Source organism: Ochotona princeps, chromosome 8 (genome assembly GCF_030435755.1).
Source record: "Ochotona princeps isolate mOchPri1 chromosome 8, mOchPri1.hap1, whole genome shotgun sequence".
Classification (NCBI taxonomy): domain Eukaryota; kingdom Metazoa; phylum Chordata; class Mammalia; order Lagomorpha; family Ochotonidae; genus Ochotona; species Ochotona princeps.
In genome coordinates, this window is record NC_080839.1 from 15204002 (window position 1) to 15217970 (window position 13969).

Here is a 13969-nt window from a genome sequence, read left to right on the forward strand (position 1 = left end):
GCTTGAGCCGTCATCTGCTGCCCCCCAGGTGCATTAACAGGAAGTTAGACAAGAAGGCAGCACTTGTCTCAGGTGCTCATAGAAGATACGCTCATCCCAACTGGCAACTTAACATACTGTACAAAACACCTGCCCCGTGATCTCCAAGCTTAGTACAATATAACTGTTTCACTTCTTATTTCACTCTTGTCTGCCCCTTTCTATTCAAGTTTCTGATCTTACTTGTATGGTTTACAAATCAGCAAATACTTTGGCAGAAAAAGTAGGGTAGAATGTCAGCCTCGCTTTTCATCATCAATTGTCTTTTCTCGGATATAAGCTCTTCAGATCCTGGCTCTCCTGCTTGCCCTGAACTCCAAGTTTTGTTCCTGGAACCTAATGAAGCAACCTAAAAGCTCTCCAAGTATGCCTTTTTGTGTACTTGGAGACCCTTTAGGTCTATTTCATCATTCAACAAATGCTTTTGGGGGAAAACAGTGGGAGGTGTTTTCCTGGTGTAATTGCTTTTTCTTCTTCTTCTTTTTTTTCTTTTTCGTTCTTAGTCCCTCAAGTCCTGGATAACTTGGTTGAATTCTGATGGTTTCAAAAAATTATTTTTAATCTATGTTTATAGTAAACCTCAGTGGGATATTGGTCCTAAAACAAGGCACTAAGCCAGAGCTGGAGACAGCTGCCCAACATACGACAATTGAATAAAAGTGGGGCACTACTCTGAGATCAGAAACAACACTTGACAGCTAAGATACAATTTCTTGTCAACATGCCCTACTTACAAAGCTACCTGCGGTACAAGAGTTTGATTCTCTCACCATGTTTTCTTACATGAGCCATTGCAAGAGACTGGCTCTTAAAGGATCTCAGTCCTTAGGTGTTTATTTAGAAGGAATGGAAATTTTTTTTACAGTGCTAGAAACAAACCCATTCTTGGTGTTTGATATGCCAAAAAAAATGAGCCGGATGATGCTATAATTATAGGGAGTTTACAAAATTATTGAAGTGGGCTGTAATGGGTAAAGCTAAGGTCTGTAAGACCAGTTCAGGTCCCAGCTGCTTTACTTTCAATCCAGCTTTCTTCTAGAGGCCTGGAAAACGCAGCAGATGATGGCCCAACTGCTTGGGGCTCTGTCATCCACGTGGGAGACCCAGGGGAAGCCTCTGGTTTCAGGCTGGCCTAGCCCTGGCATTGTGGCCATGTGAAGAGTGAACCAGCAAATGCAAGATATCTATTTTTGTCTCTTTCTGTGGGAAATATCCTCAGCTGTTCACTAAAGAGGTGGACCCAGTCTCAGGAGTTACAGGCAAGAACAAACTTTATGATGATCTTGCCGGATCAGGTGTTCAATGAGAAACACACCCAAAGCATTCACAGCAAGCAGTTTGTACACTAGCTCTGCAGGCTGAGTACTATGGGTGTACAGTCTTCCTGGACGTCACCTAGGTTGCTGCCTTCTTCCTTCCTTCTCTGTACTTTCATTCCCTTTTGTGAATTGCTGCACTGTAACATCTTATTTGCCTAGGGAGTTTGGCTACATCTGCAAGTCATCTAATGGTAATCTGTATTGAAAATATGATCGACAGGAGCTTGCTTTCTCTCTCTATAATTCTGACTTTCAATAATAATTAAATAAATCTTTTTTTAAAAAATCATCAAAATAAAACATTGTCATCTCAATAATTTTATTTTGTGCTTGATAACTGTTAAAAATATAATGACCAGGACTGGTACACCAGATAAAGCTTCTGCCTGTGATGCGGAATGCCATATGGGTACCAGCTTGTGTCCTAAAGGGCTCCACTTCTGATCCAGCTCCCTGCTAATGGCTTGGGAAAAGTAGAAGATCCTGGAACCCTGCCATTCATATGAGAGACTCATGGCCCCTGGCTTCGGCCCGTTGTAGGCATTTGAAGAGCTTTGTAGGCATCTGAATCAGCACATGGGAGACATCTGTCTCTAACTCTCTGTCTCTCTACATTTCCAATAGAAATTAATATTTTTTTAAGACAAAAAATATACAGACGCCTCCCCCCCCCCCCGGAAGGAAACATTTTCACCTAATTTGGGACTATCTTCATTAAGCCTCCTTCTGCAGTGCTAGTATCCAGTATGGGCACAGGTTTGAGTTCTGGCTACTTTGGTTCCAATCCAGCCCCCTGCTTGTAGCCTGGGAGAGCAGTGGAAAATGAGCCAAAGCCTTGGGACCCTGCACCCATGTGGGAAACCCAGAAGAAGTTCCTGGTTCCTGGCTTCAGATCAGCCCAGCTTCAGCTGTTGTGGCCATTTGAGGGGTGAACCAGTGGATTGAAGATTTCTCTCTCTCTGCGTTTCTTCTTCTCTCTCTGTAAATTTGCCTTTATATATTTTTTTAAGATTTATTTATTTTTATTGCAAAGTCAGATATACAGAGAGGAGGAGAGACAGAGAGGAAGACCTTCCATCTGATGATTCACTCCCCAAGTGAGCCGCAACGGCCAGTGCGCGCCAATCCGAAGCCAGGAACCTGGAACCTCTTCTGGGTCTCCCACACGGGTGCAGGGTCCCAAAGCATTGGGCTGTCCTTGACTGCTTTCCCAGGCCACAAGCAGGGAGCTGGATGGGAAGTGGAGCAGCTGGTACACAAACTGGTGCCCATATGGGATCCTGGCACTTGTAAGGAGAGGATTAATCAATTGAGTCATTACATCAATCCCTTTGCTCACGTTTTAATTCACAATTATATGCAAATGACCATGTGATAACCCCTGGAAATTAACATGAATTAGTAAAAGTTTCACATCAGTAACAGGTGGCACCAGAAATCTGTTCATGTCATTTTTCTGAAAAAGTCACAAACCCACGAAGAACAGATCAAGTAGGATATACACACTAAATGACATCAGATGGGTCAATACAAGAAGTCAATAACTATTTTTTATCTTGTATTAATTTGCTGACACTCTCCTATTATAATATTATGTTATAATATTATAATTCCTTACTTAGTCAAGATAAATTTATTCCTTGTTTTGTTTAGTAGATAGTGGTCAACTGGCTTGAGCTGTGTCACCTTTTTCTCCTCGTTCCAGTACCTCCTAATTTCTCTCATCGTAGAAGACATAATTGTTCCTTCCCTATTGCAGCTCTTGAATCTTGCTTCCGTAATCAGCCATCTCTCAACTTCTATCTCTTCCTTCCCATTTGGCTGTGTCCTCAGGGACCCAGTCCTTCATCCATCCACTCATTCAACAAGTGAACATGAAACATCTTACACCATGTTAAACTGTTGGAATCTATCACTGAGCCTGTCTTCACATAACTTATATCTGAGTGAAGGGAGATACATAGTAAATAAAATAAAATGCACATAGTACTAAAGGGCTAAGTATAGAAATAAAATAGGGGAGAAGCAAAGGAAACAAAGTGGTTCAGATTCTGGTTCAGATTCTAATTACATAAGGTGGCCAGGAGGAACTTCAGCAGGAAGATGACCAAGTCTTGCATGCAGTGAGGGAAGGGAACACCTGGTGTAAGTCCCAACTCCCACTACCCCAGAGTGTAAATCAAATCTCTAGAAAGATAATGACATCAAGATGAGGTCACCATGGTGGAGCCCTAATCCAATATGATTGGATCCTAATAAGAGGAAGTGACACCATAGGCAGCAGGTGCACAGAATATCTGTGTGAAAAGCTCAGAGACAGAGATGCCCCAGGAGAACCCAGTCTTGTTGGCACCTTGATCTTGGCTTTCCGGGCCCTTGAACCATAAGACAACAAATTTCTGTTAAGCCACCCAGTGTGTGGTATTTGTTATGGCCATCCAGCAGAGCTTCTCAGGCAAGAAAAATAGTAACTGAACCCCTCAAGTGAATGGGGAGCCTATTTGAGGGCTATGATATGTAAACATGAAAACTAGCGTAAAGTATATCATTCAGAAAATACTGGGTTCCTAGAGTTACGTATAGTTAAGATGAAGACTGAATCATCCATTGAATTCAGCAATTTAGCAACGGTGTGCAAGAGGAATTGAAGACAATTTCCAGCTCTGTTGAGTTTTATTGAACACAAGACCAAAGTAATATCATAGGAGCTCAGGGCAGGATGTGAGAAGTGGGGGGTGAATGTGATTTGTTTTTGGATGGGATAAATTAAGAATGTGTGTATGTACAAGGGGGGATACTCTGAGTATACACAGAAATTGACAACATCTTTAAAGTATAGATTTAATTTTATATTACCTGAGAGAGAAATAAAGAACAAGTAAGTTCCTATCCACTGGATCACTCTTTAAATGGCCAGGCACCCAATTATCTGAGTTACAGCTGCCACCCCTCAGGGCCCACATTTCAGGAAGCTGGGCCCAGGTACGGAGCCCAGGCACAGCCATCTTCTCCACTCTCAGTACAGAGTGCGGATGGGCTGGCAGATTTCTAGTCCTTCTGTTTTTGTTACTATTCTGTATCATGTCCCCATTCCTGAAGGAGGCAACTTCTTAGGGCTTCACTCATCTCGGAAATCCTCCGGTGTCCTGAACATGTAAAGGAAGTCCAAAGAGCCTTGACTGAACAGGCAGCTCTGTTCCACGTGGACCTTCTGCAGCCCCATAGAGAAGTGCAGGCAGATGGAGTGAGGTCAGGGTTCTGTTACCAACTAGCCTTGTGGCCACAGATGACGTAACATCCCCCGGGTCTGGGCTCCTTCCCATTCAGAAGGAGGTAGGGGGCGTCCACTGCCATCTCGAGCTAACAAGCCACATCACCTGTCCCACCATCGCGCCCCCCAAGGACCCCGATTTCCTACAGCGCCCTGCCCCCTTTCATCCACTTCTGGGACCACACGACTTGCTCGGCCGCTTGGCTTGGCCTTGGAAGAGCCAGCGCAGCAGCTCCTTTAAGGTCGGCCGCCTCCCCGCCACCAGGGACAGACCTCCCACTCCTCCTTTCTCCAGGGACACGACTCTTCACAGTCAGAATCCGCCACGTATTAAGGGCCGCTTCCAACCAATCAGAAAGCAGCTAGCTCAGCCCACTGAGGGGCATCCACTTTCACCAATGATTTCCAAGTCTTCGTCAGCGCCTCGTTTGGAGGGGTGGGACTAGCCGCCAAGAATGCCAATCCGCTCCAGGAAAGGTTATTCTGGAACCTGTGAGGCTCGCCAATCAGATAAAAAAGAAGTGGGGAGGGGATTTACTCATTGGTAACTGCGTCCGGAAGAGGGTCAGGCCTGGAGGGATAAAAGTATGATTTGATTGGTGAGCGTGATGTGGACAACCAGGGAAAGCCGATAGGCCCAGCGGGGGCCCGGGATTGGCAAGGGCTGCAGCCAATCGGAGGACAGAAGCGCGGAAAGTTTGCTCAATGGGTGATGTCGGAGGGAGGCTGTCACTCAGGTGGCGGCGGCGGAGGCTGGGCTGAGACGTGGCTGAGGGAACTCGAGTGGCTGTCCAGGCCATCCGGGCGGCAGCGAGGTCCCTAGCGCATTCCTGCCCAGGTCGGAGGCTCCGAGGGGCGGCCGGCGGCGGCTGCGTCCCCATGTCCGCGCGCGGGGCGGGCCGCTGATGGAGCGCGCCGTGCGCCCGGGGTCGCTGGTGAGGGCGCTGCTGCTGCCCCTGCTGCTGGCGCTGACCGTGGGCACCGGGGCCGCGGGGCGTGTCCGGGACCTGCCCGCGCCCAGAACGAACGCTGCGTTCGGCCTGGGGGCCGCGGCCGCTCCCACGTCGGCCGCGCGAATGCCGGCGGCCGGGGCCGTGGCCGGGGCCGAGGTGACGGTGGAGGACGCCGAGGCGCTCCCTGCGACTACGGGCGAGCCGGAGCCGCGGGGGCCTGGCCCCGACGACGAGGCTGAGCTGCGATCGCCAGGCAGGTGAGTCGGCCCGCGAGGGGCTTGTTTACCAATTGGAGACCCGCTATTCGGGGTTAGGGGTAGCCTGTGACCAAGGATCCAGAGTGGACTTCCACCCTGCAGCGGATGTCAGCTGGCGGCCAGGGGCTAGCACGGGGCTTGCCCAGCCAGGGGCCGGACACTCGGGTCCTGGCTCGCAGAAGAGTACGCAGCATCCTGGCAGTGTAGGGGGGATGCTCGGAGAATGGAGCGCAGAGGTTGCAAGTCACTGCTGCGCGGTTATTTATGTTTATTCGTTCTCCGAGGACCCTTGGCCTCTGTAATTTCCTTACACTAGTCACCCCCTGTGATTGGCGTAAGGAAATTACGCTGTTTACATAAAGGGCTTGGGAAAGAGATGCTTACGTTTTCTTTCCGACCAGTCGGTGATGCCCCTGGATGAGAGTTGACACAGTGTTTCTAATTGAGATCTGCGGAACACCTGCTTCAGAATCACCTGGGGATGTGGGTTAAATATACAGTTAAATGACCAGGCCACACCCTGCATGTTTCTGAATTTGACTTTCTTTAAGTAAAAGCCTGGAGATCTGCACGATTAATGAGCCTTCTGGGGCAGATTCTGGAACACACTGAAGTTCAAGAACTATGGTGAGGTTCTAGGATGTTGGCAGTGATCTGATATTTAAAAAGTTTACTGTGTAAACATTTAGGATAAAAAGTATCATCGTGTCATAACTTTCCCACTAGGTGCATCATTTTGTCAAGCACTGCTCAAAATGTAGACTCGAATGTAGGGCAGATTAATGGTGAAGTATTTGTACACAGCCAGTCATAGAACATTCTAAGAGAGAGTAATGCCTTCATTGAGCCAATGGACACATAAAAGCTACGATAGGCAAATTAGATCAGGAAGGGTTAGAATCTGGTTTAGAAAGTATTGTGAGTCTGTGAGGCACTAATTACTAGATCATAGTAGGTTAGACTAGCTTTTCAATGAACTATCAGAATCTTGATCTAGCATATGTTGAAACTACCAGGATACATACTGAAGTTCACCAGGTATCATTTGAATGTGTGTTACAATTTTTAAAATGTGTACATGAAAGGATATTAAAGAAAGAGTTGCAAAGAGAGAGAGGGCAAGACAGAAAGATCTTCCATCCACTAGTTCACTTCCCAGATGGCCCCAACAGCCAGAGCTGAGCTGATTTGAAGCTGGGAGCCAGGAGCTTCTTTCTGGCCTCTTGGCCTCCCGAGGACAAAGCTTTCCCAGGCCGTAAGCAGGGAACTGAATGGGAAATAGAGCAGCTGGGACACAAACCAATGCCTATATGGAATGCTGGCACTTGTAGGCAGAGGATTACTGTGATATGCTATGACACCACCCCAATATGTTACGATTTTTTTAAGTGTAAACTTTTAATAAAGTTTTCTGAAGTCGGCTGATACATGGGTTCTCCTGGAGGAGTGCTTTTGTTGATCTAAGCAAAATCTTCAAAGCACCTACTTAAAGTAAGTTGCATGTCGGAAGATAGTTTGCTTTTGTTAGGATACAAATCCGTATCAGCAGGTACTTTCCAGTGCTGGCAGTGGCCCAGGCTTAGAAGTTTGACAGGGAGTCCCTGGTTTGGGACAAGTGTGCTAACAGTGAGGACACCTGTAGTCACATCACATAGCAGAAGCTGCACGGAGTACAAGTTTTTGTGGTGTGGGGTAGACGAGAATGTCAGGGAAGCCTGTGGCAGAAGCAGTGGGTGGCATTCTGGTGGACTTGAACTTGAGGAAGCAGCAAGAGGCTCAGAGGCTGGAAGTTATGTCTAGAGAACTTTTTTCACCCCTCTGTGTTCATTTCTCTGTGTCTGTGACTTTGCTTTGGAACAAGATCATCATGTGATTCACACGCATGTTAAAGTTGGAGAAATGTGGAGTATCTTGAATGCCGGGCCTGATGAAAATGATGCCCAAGGGCTATTTCCCTAGCACAGGTGTGAACTGAAAACTTGAGGTAAGGAAAACAGGAGAGTTATTGCAGCAGTTCAGTGGAGGGCTTCGCGGTTGAGGCTGTAGAACCAGAGAGACAGAGTGAAGAGATGCTTGAGGCGAAATCCTGATGCCTGGCAAGTGAATCAAATCCTTCTCCATTTGGCACTTCCAAAAATTGCAACTTCATGGCCATGAAATACAGAACACATAGAAACATCAAGAGGTTTAGAAGAGCTGAGGCGAAAAGATAAAGAATGTGGGTCACATAGAGTGGCCCTGAAGTTACCCAGAGGGAGACAATGTGTAGGCAGGTGGACCAGAGTGACTGGCACTGAATTAGGACCAGGGAGAAAAGCTGAAGTTATGAGAAAATGGGCTTATGAGAAAAGCCCAGGAAATGCCTTACATTTTAGGGAAAGATGGCAAAGGAGGGAGAAATACATTAGAGCAGGTTGGAGCTAGAGGAGGAGCCCTGAGAGGAAGGAGAGGTTTGTTTATGAACAATACACTTAAGGAAGTAAAGTAGCAGGGGAAATATATCACCAGAGGAGAATGAGTCATCCCCTCCTGCCCCTCTGCCTCCTCTCCTCACTGCGGGAAGGCAGTGTTTAGAGGGACTTGTGATCATAACAGACCAGAAGCAGCAGCCTGTACAGACATGTTGAAGATGAAAGGCATCGATGAGGTGCAGGCAGTTGGAGATTACTTAGCAGGCAGGAGGACCACTTTCTTGGAATCAGGAAATAGAGGCAAATAGAACAAATAGAGGCACCTTGCCCTGAAGAGTTAAGTCGTCTTTGATATAGAACCTGGTATAGGGTTGAGGTCTGCTTGGTAGTGTGTGAACTTAAGATACTAGGGAACCTTTGTAAAACGCCTTGGGTGAATAGATTGATAGTTGACAGGAAAGAAATATGCAAATTTTATCAAAGTGTCTTTTAAGTGCTCTTTAAAAAAAAAGTAACAAAAACCCAGAAAGTCAGTTCTATAATAGACCAGTATGCTGTCGGTGTTAAGAGGGGGCACTAGGGGAAGAGATCTGAATTAACCAAGCGTTTAGTACAAACAGCTGTGAGGAACAAGGCCCCTTACAAAACTAAGAAAGAGGGAGGTCAAAATTAAACTGTTTTTGCATGTTTTCTTTGGTGTTAAATAAGCAAGATAAACCCACTGTTTTGGGTTTTTTTTGTTTCTTTTTTGTTGTTGTTTCCCCTGTGCGTTGGAATGTTCAGCTCTCCTTTGGTTTTCTTTCCACATACATCTCAAAGCAGGGGATGGAGTAACTAGACTAATTCCCCCTCCTCCACCAACCAGAAAAAAAGTAGCTTAAATCAACTCGCAGGTTAACAGTCCTGCTTGTGTTTTTTTCTGTTAAACATTACACTTCATTGAAATTTAAATGGGATGTCACTACAAAAAGTTAGGAAGAAAGCCTCATTTTACCCTTGTGTATCCTGGATGTAGACATATTGTATAAACTAACAATTTTCTGATTTCAGAACAAACAGCAGATCACAAATTGGGGTTCTTATGGGAGAGTGGGCATCTTCCCATTGAGAACGTGCTGACAGCTTCAGATCTTGTCAACAACTAATTTTGGCTGTCACTCTGATTTGCAAAGTATATGTTTCTTTTTCTTCTGCACTCCCTCTCTGCCGGAAGTATTACTGAGTACTTCTTCAGTTTGTGCATCTGGAACTGAATTTTTTTGATTGAGGCAACATGAAAATACTTTGCAATGTGAGATGTTTTGATTATTTTCCCCTTTCCCTTCTCTGTCCTTTCCCACACTAGTCTGATGTGTTGAAAATGGCCTGGTTACCTAGTCCTGCCACCTTTCCTACTCCAGACTTAACTAAAAAAAAATCAAATTTTAAAACATAACTTTCAAAGCGAGTCTTAAAATAAACATCCAAGAATACTTTAAAAAGATTGTGGGAAAATTGAATTGAAACATTCATTTATTTTGCTGCCAAACGTATTGAAACTACTGCGTTTTTAAATAACATTGTTTAAATTAAATTTTTTTAACTGAGAAACAACTTTTATTTGGTTTACTCACTCAAATGCCCGCAGTAGCTGAAGCTTAGGCTGGGGCCAGGATTGGAACTGTACTGGACCTAGAAATGCAGTCCTAGCCTGCCATGTAGATGGCAGGGACCCAATTACTGGAACCTTCCAGCGTCTGGATTGTCAGGAAACTGGAGTCAGGAGTTAGAGCAAGGAATTGACCTCATCCAGATACTCCAGTGTGGGATATGAACTTCCTAACTGCTAGGCTGAATGGCCACTTAAAAAAATACATTTTCTTTTTAATATTGTTTACATAGTTGAGAGGGATCCATGCCCATTTGCGCCTCAGATTAGGGTGGGGAAGGTCAAGATATGGAGGAACGTTGGTGGGACAAACTTTTCAGTTCTTTTTGTTCTCATGATCTGCTTGGGGGCGCAGGGAAGAGGGCACACAATATGGAGGGAGTTGCTCCTTGCTGTTAAGCTACATCAGCATCCTGGGATGGGGAACAGTCATTTGATGATGCCTTAAAGACCCCAAGGTGGCAAGAAATATCGCAATGTCCTGATGGTTCTAAGGCGTTGTTGGCTTCACTGTCTAGGATTGAGAAAATTTTTCCAAGGTCTGCTGGTTAACCAAGTCTACTTTAGTGCATCCACAGACCCAGACACTTGCTGCAAAGCTTGGCCAGGAGCGTTGTCCGACACCAAGGCAGTTAGCATCCCCTGCTGGCTTGGATGAGCTGCCTGTCATGTCCCCCATGAGCATTTAGGGATGCTGTGCATTGCAACTGAAGATGCTCAGTACCTACACATGAACTCCAAGGTCAGGCCACATACTTTGTGAATTTTTCTGTGGCTGGGGATTGAGTCCGTTGATCTAGTTGGGGAGTCCCTTGAGAAACCTCACCTGGAGCCCAGTACGGTAGCCTAGAGGCTAAAATCCTTGCCTTGCATGCATTGGGATCCCATATGGGTGCCAGTTCTAATCCTGGTGGCCCCATCGAGCTCCCTGCTTGTGGCCTGGGAAAGCAATCAAGGATGGCTCATAGCTTTGGGACCCTGCACCCGCATGGGAGACCTGGAAGAGGCCCCAGGCTCCTGGCTTTGAATCAACTCAGCTACAGCTGTTGTGGCCACTTGAGGAGTGAACCAGTGGACGGAAGATCTTCCTCTCTGTCTCTCCTCCTCTCTGTTTATCTGACTTTCCAATAAAAAATATATGTACATGAAGAATTAAAGAAAGAAAGAAAGAAACCTCAGACTTGACTCTCCTGTGCATCAGCTCAGTGCAGGATTAGGTTTGGTCCATCACCTGCACCAGCCAATGCACATAACAGTGGATGGAGCTACCTGGTCAGTTCCTGTCCCAACTCCATCCCATATGAAATGACAAATGCTACCATTTGTCCCAGTCCAGCCCCCCACAGACTGGTGTTCATGCACACCAGCAGGCACTGTAGTCTAGTTGGGGTGACCCCCAACCACCACCACCAGACCTACTTCCAGCCTCAGCCCCTGTACATGCTGGCATGTGCTGTGGTCTAGCCTGGGCCATCCCACATCCCATCCTGCTCTCATGTACACCCATGTGTGCTATTGTCTTGTTCAGCCAGACCCGCCTCCAGACCTGACCCACATATATGCTGACAGGTGCTGCCACCTTGACCAGCCTGGCCTGTCTTCAGCCCAGCAGGGGAATGCCCAAGGTTTCCTTATCTGGCCACATCCAGCCCTCGATCTTGCACCTGCCAAGGGATATTGCAGTCCAGCCTGATATGACTTGCACTTGGTCCTGGCACTTGTCTACTGATGCTATGGCATAGCCTGGTCAACCCACACTCATTCTGGCTCTCACACATGCCAGTGGGTGCTGCAGTTTAGCCCAGCCTGGCCTGCTCTCAGCCCCAGCTCTCAAGCTCACCAGTAGAAGCAGCAGCTTAGTAGGGCAGTTCCTGATGTTCCCCTACCAGACCCACTCCCAGATCTGGGTCTTGCACATGTTGGCATGTTCTGTGGCCCAGTCTGGCATGACCCTCCTTCTCACTGGTGGTTACAGCAGCTTAGCCCAACCTAGCCCACTCTAATTCCCAGCCCTCATGTGAACTGGTGGGTTTTACAGCCCAAACCATCCTGGCCTCCACCCTGTCCTGGCGTTTGCTCATGCTAACATGTGCTGCAGACTGGCCCAGCCCAGCCTGCCCAAAGACCCAGCCCACATATATGCCAGTGGGTACTCTAGCCTGGTCTGGCCTGCCCTGCCCTGGCCTCAGTTCTGGCTCTTGAACTCACTAGCGGGAGCTATGATGTAGCAGGAAAGTTCCCCAAGTTCCCTTTCCAGGCCTACTCCCAACCCTGGATCTTACTGTGCCATTGGGCCCTGCAGCCTAGCCCAACTGGGCTATACCCATTCTAGCTCTCACTGGCACATGCCACATCCTCGTCTAGCCTGGCCCACCCCCAGACCTGACTCATGTGAACTGTCGGGTGCTATGGTCTGGGAATGGCTGACGTGTTTTCCATGAACTTTTTGAAGATTCTTGATAGACATGCTTTAAACTAGTTTGCAACCAAATAAGCTCTCTTTTAACTCCACATTTCCCCATGATCTTTTTGAAGTACCCATGTACTTTGGGTGAGTGATGGATTATTGTCCTTGTTGCAACTATCTTTATCTTCATTGATTCCTGGGCTCTGGGTATGATGATGGGGCTGTTGGCACTCAGCTGTCTCTCAGTTGCTGGGAACTGTAACTTCAATGAGGCATCCTAAATATTGGCTGTAAACGCCATTTCCTTTTCTGTTTTGTTGGGAGAGAGGAACTGCTTATATATCCTTATTGCAGATTATTTTCAAGCATTTTGAGGGGGAACTTTAAGGCACAGATTTAAATATATGAGGGGATGAAGTTATGTGGTTTTCTTCAAGCCATGTTCTATTTGTAAGTAGTTTTTTTTTTTTAATGTAAAATGTTGGATAGAATAGAGGAAGTGCTTTCAAAAATGTTTTAAAATCTAACTGCAATGTTGAAACCTGAGATAGTATTTCAGTCAGGTCTAGCTGATATGTCAGAGTACTGGAATATGGCTAATGATTTTTGACATTATGTTTGTTTTGGTTTGGGGCATGGCTAGTCTTGTGATATGGTTCAATAAAGGAGACTTACTTGAAGGTTTACTTAGTAGGTGAGGACTAGGAAGCCAAGTCCTATTAGTACTTGTTTGTCTTAAAATGAGAATGAATGCTTCCGTTAGTGAGGGCATATGTTAGGGGAGAAAATTCTTGCTTTTACCAACTTGAGTCAGCCAAGTCAGATTTTAAGCTTAGTGAGGTTTTTGCTTCCTAAGAAAGGAAATGAGAAACTTAAAAATAAGCGGTTTTTAGAGTAAAATCTATTCCACCCATGCAGTGCTGTCGTTGCCTGCTTCTTTCCTTGCATGTGGGGAGCTTCTACAGAAGAGAAGACTCATTTAGAATTACTTTATGAGGGGATTTAGCATGTACTTATCGGAATATGACAAATAACTAGTTACTAGGCAGGTGTTCTGGGCAACGTAAGGCAGAACAAGCAGAAATTATGTATTCATTGTGGCATAAGGTCATTTCTGCTAAATTGAGGACATAATTAGAGCGATCACAGGATAAATAACATCTTGAGATTTCTGGGAAAAATTAAAAGCTGTATATTATAGCAATACAGTAGTTGTCACTTATGTGACAAAATTATAGAATTAGGAAAGCGAAATTCTTTCCCCTCCTGTTCTAAACCCATTTGGTGCAGGATTTCAGACACGGCTTCCTTTTTTGTTGAACGTGAATTATACTTCTGCCCTCACCAGGATTTATTCATTCAACAAACATATATATTATGTATTTTAAGGGTTTAAGCTCTGCCTGAGAATAGAGATATGTATTTTCCTTCAAGTTGGGCAGGAAGCTAGTTGTGTTCAAGAATTAAACATGTGACGTGGATGAAGAGTACGAAGTGTCCAGCGCTTGAGGCCTGAATGTGAGAAGTGTCAGGGCCAGTGTGGGTGGCATTACTGAGTGAGCGAAAGCACAGGGGCTGTGTGTGCGCAGAGAACAACAGATCCCAGGCCAGCGCTCCTGTGGATGTGCAGGGATGAAGCCGCAACCCAGTAGCCTGATGGAAAT

At 46.1% G+C, this 13969-nt stretch overlaps 1 protein-coding gene across 1 annotated transcript in view; it reads left to right on the forward strand.

The window, feature by feature from the left end:
* Positions 1 to 5213: 5213 nt before the first annotated feature.
* The window catches only part of EIF2AK3 (eukaryotic translation initiation factor 2 alpha kinase 3), a 69226-nt gene continuing 60470 nt past the window's right edge, over positions 5214 to 13969 (forward strand). Inside the window, exon 1 of the mRNA XM_058667642.1 lies at positions 5214 to 5839. Coding sequence (XP_058523625.1) covers positions 5535 to 5839 — 305 coding nt within the window. The 5' untranslated portion in view covers positions 5214 to 5534. The remainder of the gene's footprint in view (positions 5840 to 13969) is intronic.